At 30.0% G+C, this 19,743-nt stretch overlaps 5 protein-coding genes across 9 annotated transcripts; 1 reads left to right on the top strand and 4 right to left on the bottom strand.

The window, feature by feature from the left end:
* Positions 1–499: 499 nt before the first annotated feature.
* LOC105835047 lies at positions 500–2,517 on the bottom strand. The gene is made up of 6 exons (XM_036295484.1): positions 1,755–2,517; positions 1,361–1,509; positions 1,135–1,258; positions 1,009–1,047; positions 811–928; positions 500–744 (listed from the first exon to the last, which is right to left on the bottom strand). The coding sequence occupies exons 1-6, from the start codon at positions 2,088–2,090 to the stop codon at positions 512–514; spliced, it is 999 nt and encodes a 332-aa protein (XP_036151377.1). The 5' UTR covers positions 2,091–2,517; the 3' UTR covers positions 500–511.
* Positions 2,518–2,708: 191 nt separating this feature from the next.
* On the bottom strand, positions 2,709–8,386 carry LOC105835049 (mitogen-activated protein kinase p38b). 5 transcript variants are annotated; one of them, XM_012677992.3, is made up of 10 exons: positions 7,803–8,381; positions 6,483–6,612; positions 6,352–6,410; positions 6,139–6,280; positions 5,908–6,070; positions 5,718–5,789; positions 4,441–4,520; positions 3,701–3,779; positions 3,452–3,625; positions 2,709–3,383 (listed from the first exon to the last, which is right to left on the bottom strand). In XM_012677992.3, the coding sequence occupies exons 1-10, from the start codon at positions 7,904–7,906 to the stop codon at positions 3,295–3,297; spliced, it is 1,092 nt and encodes a 363-aa protein (XP_012533446.1). In that variant the 5' UTR covers positions 7,907–8,381; the 3' UTR covers positions 2,709–3,294. The 5 variants fall into 5 exon arrangements, with proteins under 5 accessions (XP_012533446.1, XP_012533445.1, XP_012533448.1 ...); XM_012677991.3 differs by lacking the exon at positions 4,441–4,520 and adding an exon at positions 5,148–5,227 and having other exon boundaries at positions 7,803–8,380; XM_012677994.3 differs by lacking the exons at positions 4,441–4,520; positions 7,803–8,381 and adding exons at positions 5,148–5,227; positions 7,548–7,752.
* Positions 8,387–8,820: 434 nt separating this feature from the next.
* On the top strand, positions 8,821–11,724 carry LOC105835051 (ATPase ASNA1 homolog). The gene is made up of 6 exons (XM_012677996.3): positions 8,821–9,204; positions 9,685–9,893; positions 10,131–10,233; positions 10,383–10,533; positions 10,644–10,952; positions 11,363–11,724. Exons 1-6 carry the CDS (start codon positions 9,080–9,082, stop codon positions 11,480–11,482), a joined length of 1,017 nt encoding a protein of 338 aa, XP_012533450.1. The 5' UTR covers positions 8,821–9,079; the 3' UTR covers positions 11,483–11,724.
* A 4-nt stretch (positions 11,725–11,728) lies between these two features.
* Positions 11,729–14,515, bottom strand: LOC105835050 (2-amino-3-ketobutyrate coenzyme A ligase, mitochondrial). Its single transcript, XM_012677995.3, has 7 exons — positions 14,209–14,515; positions 13,930–14,135; positions 13,130–13,416; positions 12,735–12,941; positions 12,456–12,648; positions 12,135–12,312; positions 11,729–11,987 (listed from the first exon to the last, which is right to left on the bottom strand). Exons 1-7 carry the CDS (start codon positions 14,225–14,227, stop codon positions 11,833–11,835), a joined length of 1,245 nt encoding a protein of 414 aa, XP_012533449.1. The 5' UTR covers positions 14,228–14,515; the 3' UTR covers positions 11,729–11,832.
* Positions 14,516–14,884: 369 nt separating this feature from the next.
* On the bottom strand, positions 14,885–18,254 carry LOC105835052 (nicalin). Its single transcript, XM_012677997.3, has 7 exons — positions 17,938–18,254; positions 17,676–17,863; positions 17,216–17,545; positions 16,534–16,743; positions 15,997–16,401; positions 15,443–15,663; positions 14,885–15,355 (listed from the first exon to the last, which is right to left on the bottom strand). Exons 1-7 carry the CDS (start codon positions 18,110–18,112, stop codon positions 15,217–15,219), a joined length of 1,668 nt encoding a protein of 555 aa, XP_012533451.1. The 5' UTR covers positions 18,113–18,254; the 3' UTR covers positions 14,885–15,216.
* Positions 18,255–19,743: the final 1,489 nt, after the last annotated feature.

The raw sequence follows: 19,743 nt of genomic DNA, 5'->3' as shown, positions 1-19,743 counted from the left end.
ACACGAATACTTTCAAGATGCATTTAAAAAAATGAGAATGAAATTTTCGTTCTACTTAAAAGACATAATTATTTATTTAGTAGTATAATACAAAATTAAAATTTACATGTTCTATGAACTTGAATAATTTTGTATGACAGCCCCATGAAGGAAACTGCAATCCTCACATCAATATTCGATACAACGAGTTTTCTATTGTTCGAAAATAATGAGTAATCCGCATAAGATTACTACTTAATTTATTAAATAATATGTATGTATATAATTAACTAAATTTTTTGCCGAATATATTTTTTCTTCATATTTGGTCTATACATTAATAAAAGTATTGTCACCAAAAAATAAATACTATTATATATTTATTGATTAACGCAAAGAATTTTATTAATATATTAATGTATAATATCATTATATATAAATTTAAATTTAAATAACAATATGTACTAAAAATATGAATTGCAATTACATTAGTACCTCATATTATCAATATTATTTCCTCTTTTTTTACTTTTTATTTGTAATAAAATCCATAATTTTTGCTCTCTTTAATTTTAGTGAGCAATAAACATTCCTTTAATGTTAGACCACAGCTACAAGTTTCATCTTTATACATTACTTTACAATTATTACAATCGCAACAGCAAATTGAGTGGCTACTCTGATTTGCTAATTTAGATTCTAAGATTTTCAATCGCGCTTTTGTTATCAAACTTTGTATTTTTTTTTCCAATTCCACAGCAGTCTCTAAAAAACAAGTCATATTAATTAAATTCATAGTGACAATTATTATCAGCAACAGATTTTACTTACGAATATCAATAGTTTGTAATTGGAACGCTACACATTTCCCAAATATTTCGAACTTATTTTCAATTTTTTTTCTATCGTGCACTTCTACAGGAATATCATCCGTGCATGTAGAACGATCCTATTCAAAAGATTTATATTTTTCCCAGTTCCCCTTATAAAATTAACGATATAAATTACTTGCTGTTATTTAGTATAAACCTTTTTTCCGTCATTATCGTCCGCGACATATTTTCGTTCCTATTAACATAATAATTGTTTAACAATACAATATTATCAATAATACTTGTATATACTTAATATATCTCTCTCATATTCATTTCTAACATGAAGCAAATCCGTTTGCGTTTCGTGTTCTATGTTAAAACTATTACTCATTTCTGTCGCTACATCAATCACTTGAATTGTTTCAGAAGGTACAAAGGCATCTTGCAATTTTGGAGCGTTATCTCTGCGCTTAAGAAATATTGTTATAATTTTATTTCTTAACGCCTATAAAATTACTATAAGAAATTTATATATTTATATATATTCAATATAAATAGTAAATGACCTCAATTTTAAACACAATTCGATTTCTTGGAGTTGACACATTCCACAGGTATTATTTGAGCAAATATGTTCGCCTTTTAATTTTTCAACAGAATATGAAAATTTATCTTGAATATTGCTGTCATTAAATTTTGGTGAGCTATTATCTTGCTAAAAATACATTCATATTATTTATTGTATATATTGAATTAACATATCATAAATGTAATACAAAGAACAACATACACACATAAACATAAATAAAAGTTACAATAGTAATTTTAAAAGCAAATAATTCTATGTCTTTATAATTACTAATATCTCTTATCATATGTATAATTTAACTCTCAAAAATCTGATAATAATTTCTTATTTTTCTTTTTCATTATTTCCTTATTACTTCTATTACACCATACCTCTCTAGAATTATTGTAACGAGATATTGATATGTATGGAAAGAAGAGTATATGCATCCTTTTAAACCATTTCACTTTTGGCGCGTATAATTTTTCGCAAAATATAGCTGCAGCAATTTTTGATAATTCATAACAATATTCCTTTTTTACGTTTGCAATTCTCTGAATACAATCGCATATTGTTAATCCAGGAATATTGATGGAATTCTTTATCTCCTTATACGCTTTATAATACAACGATTTGTTATTAAATTCAGGATGAAATGGGTTCCATAAACACTGATATCGTCCATAAAGTGCTATTAATTTCTCAGTATCATCTTCGGTCCATGTCATATTAAAGAATATTTCGATAAACTAATTAGGTTATTTAACCTTCTCAATCACTTTTAAGATCCAGATCAAAAAATACATTTCAATATAAATTTAATCACAAGATTTGCATGCAGTGGATATATATTTTTTTAAGTACGGGTGAAACTGCTGAGAAAAAATTTTCACAAATGTTTTATCATGCCTATTTATTGTACTGTTAGACTACAAATATACAGAAATGTAGAAATGATATAAAGAAAAAGATGAAAAATGATACATTGTATGTACCATTGGAAAATAAATGAAAAGTTTGGAAGGAAATGAGGTATTAAAATCTCATTTATCAATTTTTCAAATATATTTTCATATTTCTTTTTTTCTATCACACAATTATTAGGAGTTATAAATATAAATTGTACATTTATTTTGTAAATTTCATAATCTTATATTTATATGGCAATATATTCTTTACTTTATATGAAGTATGCAATTCCAAATTTATAACAATGGCTATATTTAATTCTACTTTATTGCTACAATTTTTTTGCTCTATTGCAGTAGAAATTTGATATTTTCTTAAAATTCAGCAAATATTGGTCGTTTCAGTATATATTGGTTAAGTTTGCAAACACGGGCGGATTTATAGTTAGAAATATATTGCATTTTTGATTTAGTATAATTTAAAAATAATAAGTACTACATGTGTTATATTACTATGTGTTTAAGTCTAAAGTTACATATATATCTAATATTACGTACTTTGATTGTACATCATATGGCAAGTTCATCATAATTTATATATAATTATATTATAAAATCTAAATTGCATGATGCTCTCCTCTCTCTCTCTCTCTCTCTCTCTTTCTCTCTCTCTCTCTCTCTCTCTCTCACAGCTAAGAGAGAACTGATACTTAATAAAATGACTAAAAAATATACAAATTTATACACAACGAGAGTGTTGCGTAACATGCATACCTGATAATCAATTAATAACAGATTTACATAATTAAATAGTGAGTTTAGTTTTTTCTTCGACAAAAATATATATCTCGTTTTTTGAACAGATTAGCTTGATTAATCAACAGTATACTATATTATTTATAAATTATGTACAATATTTTTGTAAATAATCTTATATATATCTTCACTCACAATTGCCTATTGTTACTCTATATTATTGTATCTTACTGTGCTTAAATCTATATTACGCGTATTATAATTATTCTTAAGAAGTTTCAATTGTCGTTTCAATTGTCGATGACAATGTAGGTAGCTGCTGTGGGATGAAATTTACAACCTCATGGTACACAAGTTCTACAAGTAAAAATATTCATATTCATAATGTGACAAACTTCGAATTATGAATTGGTATAAATGAATACCTTTCCATTTCTCTACTGGAAGATCCATATCCTCAAAACTCTGATCGTATGGTAAAGACACAGGTTCATCAGTTGGATCTGCATATTGTGCAAGATACGCATGTGCTAAAGCCTGTTCTGCTGTAATTCTTTTTTCTGCATCCAACTCTAACATCAGTTCCAACAAATCAATAGCTAAACAAAAATTCATATAATTCTGCATGCATCAATTGATATTCACCAATAATAAGTTACATTTTGCTATTTTACCTAAAGGATTAGCTCCACGAAATACGTCTTTAAAATTTTTTTTCTTCAACGGTGGTAAGCTCTGAATATAATTTCTGGCCTATAACAAAAATTATGGTTTAAAAATTATATAGAATTATTTATTAAACTTTTATATACATATACTATATTGTTTTTCTCTGTATGTTTTATAATCTTTATCTTTATATAAATTTCGTAAAAAGTTAAAAAATTTTAACAATAAAATCATGAAACTTATAAGTATGAAATACTTATTATAAAACATAAACGATATAAATTATATATCAAATTAAAATATTTTTAAAAAAGCTATTGTTTAAAAGTAAATATATACATTTACAGCCTGTGTACACTTACAGCCTGTGTCTACAATTTTAGATTTTGATCTGAGTTGGATATCAAATATAAAAGCTACTAGAAAAATATTGCAAATATTTGAAAAATATACTGTCAATAATTTTCTACTATTTTTATTAATATTTTTATTTTAACATTTACAGTCATTTTTTAGTAGTTTTTATATTTAGCATTCAATTCAAACTAGAAATCTAGCATAGTGGATAGAGACTCTTAAGGGGATCCTAAAGTAATAGTATTATCAACATTACAGATTCAAATTTTCTTCAAATTGACTTTACAGAATTAAAAATTTAATTATTCCTATAATATCGGTCACTTTAGATTTTCTTTAACATAAAATTTAATATATATGTGTGTTTTAACTAAAAAAACAAATTTACCTCTTGGCTAGTAATTTTACTTAATGTTCCTTCTGTGGGTGTCCCACAGAGTACTAACACTCGTGTTAGATGATCAATGTCTGCTTATAGTTAAGGTATGTTTGAAAAAGCAGTATTAATTAAATAACAAAAAGTGTTTTTATTAATGCTAAATACATAAAACCATTCCCATTGTAAGTGATAATATCGAAGGCAAGCTGCATACATGTTATCAAGCAGCATGAATTAAAGCTTTAATTAAATATCAAATGCGAAAAAGATTTAATTTTATGTGGTATATTTTAATATGTTGTATTTCCATAAATAAAATTTCATCTAAAATTTAAACCTTTTTTAATTGAGATATATTACAACTTCAAAAATCTATACTGCTTAAATTTTTCTTAAATTTTTATGAATTTCATAATAATATAAATATATACTATTTTTAATTATTATCTATATTGTGTTATCTATAAATATAATTGATCAAAATACAGATTACTTTTTAATAGAATATTACATTAAATATCGTATCAATAATATACTGAACCCACGAATTTGCCAAGATGTAATACTCATTTTTATTGTTTATTTTACATATAAACACAAAAAAAAAAGATTAAGCATAGTGCATATTTCATGAAAAAAAAATGTAAATTATATAAAACATGCATTTCATGCTCTATAAATAAAATAACTACTTTAAAATAATTTAAACAACTTACCGATTCTGACGATATTTTTTTCATAAACTCGTCTCGTGGAGTACCCAAAATTTCCATAATTAAATTCAGTTGATGAATATCTGCTCTTGCTAAGGCTCCACTACATTTTTCTTTGAAGACATTAAATATCCCCTTTATTATTTACTAATTTTAAAAGCAACATGTGCGTATTTTAAATATATCATTAATTAATGCTTTTATATATACTATCTTTATTATATTTTATTCATGCTGAATCTGCAGTTAACTTAGTCTGACGATGCAAAATGTAAGCAGATGCTTTCTAAAAGCATGTTAAGTAAAATATATGCAATAGATTTAAGAATTCAACTATAAGAGTGCAACTAAGGGATATCAGTTACAATAGATCCTTAGCAAAAAGCATATTTATTAAAATACAATGCAATTAAATAAAACAAATAGAAACATTTATCAAAACTGATTAATAATTTGCGTTAAAAACGTAAAATATCAATTATGTGACTTACGAGAAAAAAATCAAGTGTGTAAAAAAATATTGGAAATTGAAGTGACATACAACAAAAATTCATCAATAATAACAAAGGATACGATCTGTTCCGGGAAAAAGTGTTCTTCCAGTTAATAGTTCTGCCATAATGCATCCTACTGACCAAATATCAACTAAAATGTATAATAATAAAGTATATTACAGTACTTTATTGATAAGATTTCGGTACCTCAAAGATAAAACAGATAAGATATCGCTTTTCACTAATTCTTCTTTGCTGTAATTACCAACCTGTTTGATTGTAATGCATCCAATTAAGCATAATTTCAGGTGCCCTATACCATCTAGTAGCAACATAACCAGTCATTTCATTCTCCGTGGGCCTAGCTAAGCCAAAGTCTAGTATTTTCAATTCGCAATCCTCATTAACCGCTATATTAGATGGCTTCAAGTCCTATTAATTAAATCTTTGAAAAACTTCCTATATTTCTTTGTATTTCATACATAAACGCACTATCGTACCCTGTGTATAATTCCTGCAGAATGAATGTATTTCAAACCACGGAGGATCTGATAGACAAGAAATTGCACGTGATCATCGGAAAGCTTTTGAGTTCTGACAATGTTATTCAGATCGGCGCCCATTAAATGTGTGACTAGATATCTTCATAAATGAATAACACAATTAATATGGATAAAGTAAGACTAATTTCACATAACAAATGCGATACCTACACTTGTTGAAAATCTTCCAAAGATGAAGATGGATGAAATACATCTAACAGTCCTATGACCTACAAGAAAAAACCATATGTCTTTAAGATTAACTGTAAATGTAATATACCTCGACGATTGCGTTTACCCACATTTTCATGATTCATATGTTTTAGCATACGCAGCTCTCTGTATGTGCGTTTTGCATGCACAGCTGACTGAAATGGTCTAGCTAACTTTTTAATCGCTACCTTTTGCCCAGTAGTTGTATCCACTGCTGAACTGAAAAGCAAAATATAAATTTTTTCACACAATTCTGATTACATTCTTCATTGGCACAATTTAAAACTATTATTATATTGTATTATATTCATATCTGATTATTATAACACTTTGACACTTATATTTATTTATCTATAGTGTTTCAATGCAACATAAATTACATTTTATAATTTTATATAATTAAACTATAATATGGTAACAACCATATTAATGAATTAAATATCATGATTTTTATTCTGCTTGGGTATATTTTTAAATTTACTGTATGTAGTAGACTTTAAAAACATTTCTGTTGCAATATTTCACATGACATTTTCAGAATTGTTACAATGAAATATGAAAGATTGAAATTTTCTGTACCAATTGATGTTGTATGTAACTTTATAAATATGTACTAATATTAATAATAATTTTACAGATTGTTCCTTTCATCTTTTTTCTTTCAAACTCAAAATACAACTATTTGATTTAAAAAATACAAGAAAAATAAATGTTTAACTCAAACCTTAATCTATCATATGAGATTTCGTATTTATTTACATTATTTTTTAATCATTTTACATTGACAAACATCGCGCATCGTTCCAAATATGTAATTCATTCTATTTTCGTAAAAATGCAGAATGCGCGCACAACTACCGCAACAATTATATCCAGAACTTTTTCCGTATGATAGAGAACAATCACACGGCGACGCTTTTGCCGCTCTAAAACCCAAAGATGTAAATGTCAAGGTTACAATTGGTTCACGATCTCGGTAGCGCGGGACGTCACTGGTTCTAACAATTTTCAATCTAGTTGTCGATTGAGCACTAATAATTAACAAGTTGAACAAAACGCAAGACAAGTATGAGTTTAAAAGAAACTTTTTTGTGACAAAATAATAAAACTTATACCTAAATCATTGGATTATTATACATTAAATTACAAATTACATTAGCATTAAATAGAACAATAAAATAAAGATGTCTGAGAATCACATGTTGCATTGCGAAATGTCCAAAAGACAAGATCTACGAGACCGGAAAACTTGTTTTGCGACTTAGTCGACGGCTTCTTGGCAAAGTCCCCGTCGCATGTATCGCCAAGGTTCTCCATCTCGGATGATCGTTGCGCGCGCGCGGAAGAAACATCGCACGATGATCTTGCCAACGTCGTTCATTGCCGTTGATGGGTGTTGTCGCACTTACCAGACTTGGCCATAGGCACCCGAGCCCACCGGAGTAAGCAACTGGTACCGCTCCGGTACCTCCCATTCCGTTCTGTTAATCTCGATCTTGTGAAACTGCGGCATGCCTCCTTCCTGCGGCGACGCGTCACGCTCGCTCCGGCGAGGAACACGGCGATGTAGAAACGGCGCGTCCCTTCGTTATCTCGTTCACCGATTCGGTCTTACTCGCTTACCACGCACAACACCACATTTCTCCTTTAGGTTGTAATCGCCAGCACTACAAATAGTACAAATCACTACGAATTCATTGCACGGTACAGACAGTGCGAGTGTTCCAGTGCTACACAGTGCTACAGTGCTACTCGCTTTCGGTGGAGTTTCTCGGACTCTCTCGGAACTCGGAACTCATCCGCGAGAGAATCGCGTGAGGTTGAGGCGTAGTGTACTTTCTCGACACTAGCCATTATCGATTATTCGATATTTTTCTTCGTTCGATATATCGAATGAAAGAAAAGCGCGCGATTAAAACGCAATTAAAGGAACATTTTTTAATTATTCGTCAGATAAATATTTTAAGTATTCATACTTCGAGTTTATATATACGTATAAAAGTCAGGATTAAGCGTTTAGGTATAAAATATAAATAATCTATATTACATACATACTGTGTAAACTATGTTTTATCTAAAATAATAAAAATTTTCTAATGTTAAATATTTTTATTTTATTAATACAAAAGAAGTTTTATACATATATATAAATCAATCAATGCAGATTAATGTTCTTTTAAACGTTACAATACAAGTTTTTTAATGGAAAAAGGGAATTTAATTTATTTAACGTTGCTTTCTAAAAGATTTTTTTTTAATATGCGCGTAGTAAAATTTGTAACTATAATATAATATAATTCATTATTCTTAATCTAATTTTTCTCGTATATTAAGCAACAAATAATTAATAAATTAATAATTTTATCCATGTTAATAAAATAATACAAGTGTTACGAGAGAGAGAGAGAGAGAGAGAGAGAGAGAGAGAGAGAGAGAGAGAGAGAGAGAGAGAGAGAGAGAGAACACACAAGTCGAGGACGTCGAGGTACAGAAGGTGTAACTGCAAACAGATCTTGGCATTTAATGACGCGCCACGTTGTGCGCGAAGCTTCAGTCCGAGGTCCGAGATCGTGTCATTGTGCGTGCTTTTTACATTTTATCCAATACATACACGGTGACGCAACGATTTTTTAGAGGTATGCGCTAAATTTTCTCCGGTGTGTTACGCATTATCAACAGCAAATAAATGAGTACTGCCGAAAACGAGGCGATGGAGGAGTACGAACCCTCCATCAAGAACGTGATCGAGCAACGTTCCTTGCGGTGGATATTTGTGGGCGGCAAAGGCGGAGTCGGAAAGACGACTTGCAGGTACACATAACCTGAAAGTTATCATCCTGTCAATTATACCTACCGCGGTGATGGGAATCAGTAAAAAGATCTCGTTTGACGTTCTCATCGAATCGGCGTATCACCTGCAACCTCGCCTTCCTGTGCGCGTCCATTAGTTTCCACTTTCTACTTTATTTTTTTGTCATATTATATTTAAAATTATTATCACTTTATTACATATAATTAAATAACTTTGTTTTTTCTATTTATAATATTTATATTAGAAAATAATCATAAAAAGATATAATATTAAATAATATAATTATTTTTTGTCATTATCACACAATCTTAAAAAATTCTCTTTTTTAACAAAACTAAAAATTTCTGAACCATCTGTGTTTTTCTTTGAATTTATTTTTTACAAGTTTTTCTTGAAATAAAAAAAGTTTTTGTGTCACATACTCTATCTGCTTTGCACTAAATAAATAAATTAAACTAATCTAAATCTCTGTTTTACAGTTGTTCATTGGCAGTACAGCTGTCCAAAGTTCGGGAGAGTGTACTTATAATTTCCACAGACCCAGCACACAATATCTCTGATGCATTTGATCAGAAATTTAGCAAAGTACCCACTAAAGTTAAAGGTTTTGACAATTTATTTGCAATGGAGATCGATCCTAATGTTGGCATTACAGAATTACCAGAGGAATACTTTGATAGTGAAGCAGGTTTGTCTTTAAAACACTTCTATTCAACTATTTGAGTCTACATTCAAAACAAATAATTTTCATTAAGAATTATCAATATGATAATTAAAAGTACATAATTATAACATAAAATAAATGTAATTAAAATAAATAATAAAGAAAACTATACATAATATGCTGTTAATTTCTAAATATCTTTTATGTCATAAGCAATTGTACAATTTTTATCATAGTAAACTTACTAGACAAATACTAAAGTTTCAGGAGGAGAAGCAATGAGATTAAGTAAAAATGTTATGCAAGAAATTGTTGGTGCATTTCCTGGTATAGATGAAGCAATGAGCTATGCAGAAGTTATGAAGTAAATTTATAATTTTTATATTTTTCTAATTTTTCTCAAATTTACCAATAGAACAATTTCTTTCTGTGATCAAATAAAATTACAGATATATAAGATCTATTCGATTTCCTATCTTTTTTTTATACTAATTAATATTTACTTGATAATAGGCTTGTAAAAGGAATGAATTTTTCCGTTGTGGTATTTGATACTGCACCTACTGGGCATACATTGAGGCTACTATCGTTTCCACAAGTGGTTGAAAAAGGATTGGGAAAATTGATGCGTTTAAAAATGAAGATTAGCCCCTTTATCACACAAGTTAGAATTAAAATAAATAATAATTTATTTGATCTAGATTAATACGTAAATTAATTATATCAAATATTTTACCCTAATTATATAATTCAAAAAAGATTTTTCTATTACAGATAAGTTCATTATTGGGATTAACAGATTTCAATGTAGATACATTCTCTAATAAGATGGAGGAGATGCTTGCTGTCATTCGACAAGTCAACGAACAGTTCAGAAATCCCGATCAGACGACATTTATATGTGTCTGCATAGCAGAATTTTTGTCGCTTTATGAGACAGAACGACTTGTACAAGAATTAACAAAATATGGTATTGATACCCATAACATTATCGTGAATCAACTGTTATTTTTGAAAGAGGGAGATACTCCTTGTCGGTTGTGTCTTGCAAGGCATAAAATTCAAGATAAATATCTAGATCAGGTAATGAATATTGAATTTATGACTAATGTTTGAAGAATGTTCTCTTTTGAAAGATTGACAAATGAATAAACTTGATAAATGACAGTCCTTTTAAAAATCTTATGATTTATTGTAAAAATCTTGATAATTGTTTTATATTAAAAAAATGTATGTCGCTATTTATGCTATTCCTGCTGTATTTTTAAAACATCAAATATTAATAAAATTAAATTTAAACGTTTTTTTAACCTTTCGAAAGAGAATACCTTCTTAATTGTAATTTTTTTTTAATTATACACATCTATATATATACATATATAATATTCTATACATACATACATATATATATATATATATATATATATATATATATATATATTATATATATATATATTATAAATTTTTTAAGGATAAATTTTTTTTATTTTAAGATATTGGATCTTTATGAAGATTTTCACGTCACACAACTTCCATTACTAGAAAGGGAAGTGCGTGGAGTTCAACAAGTCAAAGAATTTTCGGAAAATCTCGTTAAGCCATATAAACCTTAGCATCGATGTAATAAATGTTAAATAACAATATAATACTTTACATCTAATTCAAGGTTTTATACATTTGCAACCTGGTGCGTTGAAAATTTGTATAAAAAGAAGAGGTACACCTTTAATATACTACTTGATTTTAAGATATTTGTTATTGCACGTGTTAATAAACTCAATGTTCATTCGCATGCATTATATACTTACAATTTAATTTGTATCTAATTTGTATAATACAAATCAATATAAATATATATAGCGTTAACATTATAATTTATTTATTTATATAATGAAATAAAATTATACATATTGAAGATAGATTGGATTACTCAGTTTTTGTGCCGTTATCGAAAATATATTTATTAAATTACTGCAAGTTCTTTTCCAATCTGTATGAAAGCATTCACAGCACGATCTATATCTTCAGTTGTGTGCGCTGCGCTAATCTGAACACGTATTCTTGCTTTATCTTTCGGCACTACAGGATAGCTAAACCCAATGACATAAATTCCTTTTTCTATAAGAACAAACATTTTCATATAATGCAGCAAAACAAATCGTAAAACTTTGATGAACGCAACATGGTACAGCCGCTGTATATTTTATCATTTAGTTTTGTTTTTGGGGAGGGGGAATTTTATAATTTATACACATATACACATACCCATCATTTTATCTGCAAATGTTGTTGCTAATTTTGCATCACCTAGCATAACAGGACAGATAGGATGATTATCACCGCTGATAGTGAAGCCAGCAGAGATCATCGCATTCCTGAAATGCTCAGTATTGCCTGCTAAACGATCCAAAAATTTTGTACTGTCCGTTATAAGATCCATCACCTATTAGTAACGTTTAAAGTAATTTAAATTTAAAAAATTTAAATAGAATAAGCCTAATATATTATTTCCTTTTTTTCCTATTTTAAAATAATATACACTTTTTATAGAAACGCTTAAGTATAATAACTATAATATAATACTTCCTTAATTGCTGATGCAACAACAGGCGGGGGTACCGAATTCGAGAACAGATATGGTCTGCTTCTTTGTCTTAGCAAACTTATAATCTCTTTCTTGCTGGTCGTATAGCCACCAGCCGCACCTCCAAGAGCTTTTCCTAATGTAGAGTTAATAATGTCAATGTCTCCTAGATGATCAAAATACTCTTCTGTACCTCTAGATTGGAATGAAATTGAAAGAAATTAAATAGAGAAATAGTTGTACAATGCTTGTTAACAGATAGAGTAATTTTACAGATATACCTGCCGGTTTTGCCAAAAAATCCAGTGGCATGGCAATCATCTACGAATGTGATAGCATCGTACTTCTTAGCGAGCTCGATTATCTTCGACAACGGTGCGACGGTACCATCCATAGAAAATACTCCGTCGGTTGCAATAAGGCGTAAACGTGCTGACTTGGTTTCTTGAAGCTTATTTTCCAAATCCATCACATCTCTATGTTTGTACCTTAACATTACAAATGAGAAGAGAAAGTATACAAATTTTGTAAAAATTCTCGACAAATTTTTACAACAGATTTTCTAACAATTTTATTCAAAATTTCTAGGTAAGAGGTAGTTTTTTAATGCAGCTTTGAAATTTATTTCGTTATATCTTTTAATGTTTCTTAATCGTGCAATCACAAAAAAAGCCACCTGTATTTTTTTGCTTTACACAATCGTATTCCATCGATGATAGATGCATGATTTAGCTCATCGCTCACCACCGCATCGTCGGTAGTTAACAAAGTTTCAAAGATACCAGCATTTGCGTCGAAACAGGACCCATAGAGTATCGTGTCTTCCCTACCATGGAACTTGGCAAGCATCCTTTCCAATTCGACATGTATTTCCTGTGTTCCACATATAAATCTGACGGAACTTAAACCTACACCGTATCTATCGAGTGCAATCTTTGCTGCATTAATAACGTCCTTATTATCCTGCACTTAAAAAAATTTCATTATTCAATTTTTATAAAATCATGTCGTATAATATTCTATTACGCATTTGATATTCAGATAAAATATGTCTAAGCAAAATCGTCCAAATCTGTGATTGCTTATGTTGATAACTTGCTTTTATATTCGTTTTCAACGATTTGGAATATATTAACATTAAAACAACACACAGGCAACATTGTAAGTATCGTCAACAATTTAACAGCAAGATAGCATTAAAGTTACCTCATGTTGTCAGCAATATAACAACAAAGTGTAATTCTATAAATTATCATGGCAATATAACGGTAATAGCACAAATTTTGATAATGATTTTAAAGTTGCTTGACAAATTACTATCCAAAATTTTTCTATCGTAAAATTTTTCTATCGTAAAGGCATCAATTTACCAATAGATGCAAAAGTTACTGCAGTTTTGATAGTAACACGTGATATAATGAGCAATATGCTAGCAGCAATACAAATACATTGCTAAGTTTATTATTCTTATCTTACCGCTAGACCCAGGTAATTGTTGGCACAAAAATTAAGTGCTTTTCTCCCATTTGATAATACGATCTCCGTTCGTTGAGGTGAAACAATTATGCGTTCGTTTTTCCATGTACCAGCTTTCACTATAACTGCTAATTGAGGCTCAATGCAAGCAACTAAAGAATTCACTGTCCGACTGATATTCCATTTAACATCTTGATATTTAAAAACTGTATAAAAAATATTAAGTTACATAATAGTTTTATTTACTTTATAAATATGATAATCACAAAATAAATATACTTTTTATATTTCTATACATTTTACGCGCAGTATTATTTAGACCTGAATACAGCAGACAGATAACTTATAGATGAAAATATAGTAGCATACCTGAGTGAGTCTAAAGTAGTCAAACCAGTTTCACACTTAGAGATGTAAGATATCCTTGTCGCGCCAAACACACTTTCCAAACAATTATTATGCAACTATAATATTCATGATTAAAAACATTCGTAAAATGTTTGCAATATAAATTTACTAAAATAAGTAAAATTATTTGTTAAAAAGTTAAAAACGTTTGATTTAACTTAGTTAATTTTAAATAAATTAATTTTTAACTTTAATTATGTAAGTTAATTTTAAATAAATTAATTTTTAACTTTAATTATGTAGTTATTTTTAAAACACATTAACTTATTTACTTTTTCCTAAATTAACAATTTGCCAATATTTAAAAAATTATAAAAGAAAAAAATATTCCCGTATGGAAAATATTAAAAAGAAAACTTTAACATTTTCTCATTTTATTCTTAATAATAATTAAAATTTGTTAAAATTACTGAAATTAAATTACTTTTTACACACACAGGCACGCGCACGCACGCACACACACACGCGCGCGCGCACGCATTCCTTCTCATAAGCAAATTTCTAAAAAATAAACTATCTAAAGCTAATTAAAAGTTAAAAAAGCTAATTTTCTCAATGTTCTGAATTTTATTGGAAGAGATTAATGATGGTAACATATTGTTGAACATTATAAGTATTTCATAATTATTTTATAATTAAAAATTCATGAAATAAATATATATACATACACACACAACAAATATGTACTGGATTTCATTTGCTTTTAAATATCTAAATACAATATATATGTATCAGTATACATAGTTTTGGAGTACTTTAGGAGAAATACATTATCTAAGAACTAGTCAACTTTTTTACAATATAGATTATTCAACATTATTGAAAATTGATATTAAAAAAAGCTCAGGTATTTTTGCATGTAAACATAAAGAATAAGATTTATGTCGTCTTACTCTTCGCAGAAAGTCTAGTTGCCAGAGCATAGGCATGTGGAAAATTATGCACAATTATATACAATATCCCCAAATACAAAACTATACCAATAGTAAGAAAAAGATCAAACACAGCCGGCTTTACACTGTAAATAAAATAAAAATAATTACACATGTAATCAATATCGTATGCTGTGTATTACAAATATACATATAAAATATATATACTTTACCTATATACATTCAGAGATGCTTTTGTAACATCATAGAATACAAATTCTGGATCTTGTTTATCAGGAGTATGGAGAGTGATTTTTACTTCTCCTAAATATCTTGCCATTGCTTCCTTCAAAGTACCGACTAATAAATTATTTTTATCCACTAGTAATGATGCTGCTCTTGGTTGAGAAGCAAAGTAATTAAACCATAAGGAGAGTGATTCTTTTGACACATCCTATAAAAAGAATTTCATCTAAAGTATGATTTATGAAGATGTTATATACATTTTCATGCGCTTTGTCTAAATATTATTTACTATAATATATTTAATTATCAAATTTATATAACATAGATTAAAATTATCTTCTAATATAATCTAATAGTTCTCTTATACTCTTACATTTCTTATATTATTAAATGTATGTAACATAGATTAAAATTATCTTCTAATATAATCTAATAGTTCTCTTACTCTTACATTTTCTTATATTTTCTAAATATATATAAAATAAAAAGAGATAATACAATCAAGAATGTAAAAGTTAGTAAGTTATAGCAATAAACATACCAATGGTCCAGCAAAGATTTGACTAGAACTTAAGTTATATACATGACGTGCCAATGCTTCTGCTACAATTTGGGTATGTTTGTATAATCTGTCTACTTGTCCTTCTCTAGAAACGTCTAATATAGTAGTTCTAGTTGAATCTTCATGACTTTTTAACGTAGATAATGTAGCAGCTGGTAATCTCCGAATGCTGTATCTCTCGTGTTCCCAAGCTAATGTCTCTTCCGCAAGATTTATTTTCTTATGCACGCCGTCAACAGTGACAGTGTTGAATATTTGCGAAACAGTTTTAAGTTCCTTATAGAACAAACCACCCGAAGAATTTTCTTTAGGTGGCTTTGACACATGTACATATAAATTATTGCTAGCGGAAACTGTATCAAGACATATTACATAAGCTGCATCCTATAAATATATTTCCAAACATTAATTACATTACAGAAAATCTCTATATAGTGTAATGTAAAAAAACAAAAATATAAAAAAGAATTTATTATATAGGAAATAGAATAGAATTAGTCGTAAATATTGTATTACCTGTATAACAGAGCCTTCAACCCCATCCAATTGATCCTCTAACCACTTCTTACTACCTTGATAATTTAATTTACCAGCTCCAGTCACGATAAAAACGAGATTATATTGTGGTCTTGTTCGACTAGTGGAATATAAAGCGGAGAATAGTCTTGCTATTTCTAATAGCATAGCTACACCGGAAGCATTACTGTCCGCACCAAATGATAATTCCTGTAATACCATATATTTAAACATGAATCATGACTTATCTATGTTGACTCAGTGTGTTTACTCAAATTAAAAATCTGATACTCTAAGTAAGATTAAAGAATTTTTTAACACATCCTTGAAGTAAATTAATTTTATTATACTTTTTAATGTTCCTTAATCAATCTATTTTTTATTTAGTTTTATTTATATAAATCTTTTATATGAATCTTTTTCACAAGTCTTAACGAGAATGTATGTGGATCCCATACTTATTAATAATCAATTTTTATCAAGAAAAATAATTTTAAAAACTATTTAAAATAGACATAAATTTAAAAGTAAAATTCTAAAAATTTCACCAAATACCAGTAAAATTCCATAAAAATTTATAATTTTTAAGAGTAAAAAATTAAAGAATTGCCTGAAAATTCTAAGTTTTCCTAGTAGTAAACATTTTTATATTATAAATGACACAGGACACTAATGGACTTACAGGTGCCACACCAGTACTATCGTAATATGTCACTATCGCTATGGTAGGTAATTTCTCTTCAGTGCCAGTTCCAGTTAGTTTGCCATGTAGGGTGGCAACTTTAACATCTGTTTTAGGAAGCGCTTGTCCAGTGGTTACTACCACTTGGTAACCGCTAGCTGAAATTGAATTATATATAGCCTCTGCTGCTGAGCCAGTCTTGTCATCTGTAATAAAACCACTTGCAATATCATCCAGAATCATTTGAAGTTCTGGATGCCACAGGGCAAAGTACACTGGTATTAATGTCTCAGAACCATACATCATGGACTCTTCTAGACTCATAATGTGCTAAAATCAATATCAAGTATTGTCAATTTATTCTAATTTCCAACAAACAAATCTAGTTTGTTTACATCAGTCTTATTTTAGAAGAAATATTTTGAACTACAATAGTTTTAATCCAATCTATTATACCAACTTGTTTTTCCTCTGCTATAAGTTCGTTTATCTTCTTAGGTAGAATGATTATCAATGCACCAGCCTTACTTCTAATTGACTGGAAGACAGACGGTGTGATATCCAATGCTCTCGCAACGACGCAGTGCCTGGAAGTGCTCCATCCAGCTAGAGATCTCGCCTCCAAAGAAATGGGCGCGCTTCGGCAACCTGATACATCACGATTAAAGACCGATGAGACATCGATCTCCGGCAGATCATTACAGACAATTCCGATGTCTTACCGTGTGGAACCCCGTGCAAATCATACTGGTGCATACGATACACAGGAAACTCGTTGGAGGCAGTCACCGGGTTCACCGGGGAGATGATGATGAAGATCGGCAGAACTATTAGCAGATAATACGGTAAGTATCCCCGGCAGAGCTCGGCAAAGCTGTCGCATTCCTCTAGCCACATGTTTTTCACGAGAGAATTTTATGACCGACTCAAACGAAAATACAGCTTTCGCAGTTTCATTAACCTAAGTCCACCGTGGATCCAATTCAATGTCTGGCCTCAATCGTGTGACGACCATAGACCTGCATAGACCTTATAGATATGGACCCACGCAACCAGAATTGTACTATTGTACACATATGAGTTATGCTAAGGGTGCAGTCCCATTAAGCACGGATCGGAATGACGGATCGGATTTCTCACTGGAATTGAGCGATCCGTTCCAGTTCCGTTCCGTAAAAGTTTGCTCTACCAGTCCCATGTAGCCAAAACGGAACGGAATGTCACATCGGTCGCAGGTTAATATGCATAATTCACCGATATTTTGTTATTTTGATGCGACTGAAGCGATCACATACATAATTTGTTTAATTATCTTGCCAATAACATTAATGTGAGTACTCTAAAATACTGAATTGTAAGAATAAAATATATTTTATAACCAGATTCCGTTCCGTTTTTGCTATATGGGACGGGTAGAGAAATTTTTTACGGAACGGAACATGCGTGAACGGAACATGAGATAAGAAATTGTAAGAAACGTAAACAATACTTTGTATTATTAGACAGGTTTAATTTTAACGTGGGAGTGCGTGCTCTTTGGACCCAAAGTTTATGATTTCAACTACATATTTTTGGCGAAGTCGTATTGTTTGGATAATTTTACATTTATATCTGGATATTGCCGAACATCAGCTTACTGGAGCTTGTATGAAAATATATTTTGAAACACATAAAACGATGAATGAAAAAACAATCTTATTAATTATGTTTAAAAAACTGCAAACGGCGAAGAATTTGTCAACTTAACATGCTGTATCGGTGTTCGAGAGAGTGCGAAAGCTGTATTCAACATAACAATATAACGATACGTATCGTATTGTATCGTATTTGTATCGTTATAACAATATAAAACGATACCGAACTGTTGTTAAGAGTTACAGAATAGGTCTACTAATGATGTTTTTCCAATACAATGATGTTTTAAAACTTGTGCGGTCAGAAACACTCGCCCGATCCGTCCGGAATTGAGAAAATATACACGTTCCGATCGGACGGAACAGCCGGGTCAAGAATTCACTAGAAATCTCTAGCAGAATCCGTTCCGTCATTCCGATCCGTGCTTAATAGGGTCCTTTAACAGAGGACTACGCTTCATCGATACTGCACCCTAAGACTCCATGTATGCGGTGAGCTCTGGCAAACGCATGCGGTCACATGCGGTGACCAATCAGAATTCAAGCGCTTGCTGTGACTTGCCGGAACCCGACCTGCGCCTAATTGCTGATTGGTCACCGCATGTGTTTGCCGGAGCTCACCGCAGACATGGAATTTTAGCATTACCCGCTTTACCAAACGTGCACATTGGCTACGTAGTTTATGTGCACATAATTTTCAACGTCCACAGAGGGCGTATCGCGTTTGAGAATCACCTAAAACCGGGCCGTGTCGTCTCTCAGCCTTCTCTCTGGTGCAAGCATGCGAAACATATTTCCGGACTCTTTAGAGAGAGTAGTATGGACACTGTTTCGCTTGGTATTGCTAGTCCATATCTATAAGGTCTATAAGGTGACGACACGAACAGACGATTA

This window comes from Monomorium pharaonis, chromosome 1, assembly GCF_013373865.1.
Source record: "Monomorium pharaonis isolate MP-MQ-018 chromosome 1, ASM1337386v2, whole genome shotgun sequence".
Taxonomy (NCBI): domain Eukaryota; kingdom Metazoa; phylum Arthropoda; class Insecta; order Hymenoptera; family Formicidae; genus Monomorium; species Monomorium pharaonis.
The sequence above is the reverse complement of the archived record's forward strand: the minus strand, read 5'-3'. Positions and strand labels throughout refer to the sequence as shown.

What these genes read in the sequence shown, in the direction of transcription:
- LOC105835047 (XM_036295484.1), bottom strand. Translation starts at nt 2,090, where the DNA reads ATGACATGGACCGAAGATGATACTGAGAAATTAATAGCACTTTATGGA. An exon ending in GTTACAATAATTCTAGAGAG is followed by an intron (nt 1,510 to 1,754) that starts GTATGGTGTAAT and finishes ATGTATTTTTAG; the next exon opens with CAAGATAATAGCTCACCAAA. An exon ending in GAATTGTGTTTAAAATTGAG is followed by an intron (nt 1,259 to 1,360) that starts GTCATTTACTAT and finishes TCTTAAGCGCAG; the next exon opens with AGATAACGCTCCAAAATTGC.
- LOC105835049 (XM_012677992.3), bottom strand. Translation starts at nt 7,906, where the DNA reads ATGCCGCAGTTTCACAAGATCGAGATTAACAGAACGGAATGGGAGGTA. An exon ending in CTGCAGGAATTATACACAGG is followed by an intron (nt 6,071 to 6,138) that starts GTACGATAGTGC and finishes TTTAATTAATAG; the next exon opens with GACTTGAAGCCATCTAATAT. An exon ending in ACTTTTTCCCGGAACAGATC is followed by an intron (nt 4,521 to 5,717) that starts GTATCCTTTGTT and finishes AACTATAAGCAG; the next exon opens with ACATTGATCATCTAACACGA.
- LOC105835052 (XM_012677997.3), bottom strand. Translation starts at nt 18,112, where the DNA reads ATGTGGCTAGAGGAATGCGACAGCTTTGCCGAGCTCTGCCGGGGATAC. An exon ending in AAATCTTTGCTGGACCATTG is followed by an intron (nt 15,664 to 15,996) that starts GTATGTTTATTG and finishes TTCTTTTTATAG; the next exon opens with GATGTGTCAAAAGAATCACT. An exon ending in GCATCTCTGAATGTATATAG is followed by an intron (nt 15,356 to 15,442) that starts GTAAAGTATATA and finishes TTTTATTTACAG; the next exon opens with TGTAAAGCCGGCTGTGTTTG.
- LOC105835051 (XM_012677996.3), top strand. Translation starts at nt 9,080, where the DNA reads ATGAGTACTGCCGAAAACGAGGCGATGGAGGAGTACGAACCCTCCATC. An exon ending in ATACTTTGATAGTGAAGCAG is followed by an intron (nt 9,894 to 10,130) that starts GTTTGTCTTTAA and finishes CAAATACTAAAG; the next exon opens with TTTCAGGAGGAGAAGCAATG. An exon ending in AAGATAAATATCTAGATCAG is followed by an intron (nt 10,953 to 11,362) that starts GTAATGAATATT and finishes TTTTATTTTAAG; the next exon opens with ATATTGGATCTTTATGAAGA.
- LOC105835050 (XM_012677995.3), bottom strand. An exon ending in TTGTTGCATCAGCAATTAAG is followed by an intron (nt 12,313 to 12,455) that starts GAAGTATTATAT and finishes CGTTACTAATAG; the next exon opens with GTGATGGATCTTATAACGGA. An exon ending in ATTTGCAGATAAAATGATGG is followed by an intron (nt 11,988 to 12,134) that starts GTATGTGTATAT and finishes TTGTTCTTATAG; the next exon opens with AAAAAGGAATTTATGTCATT.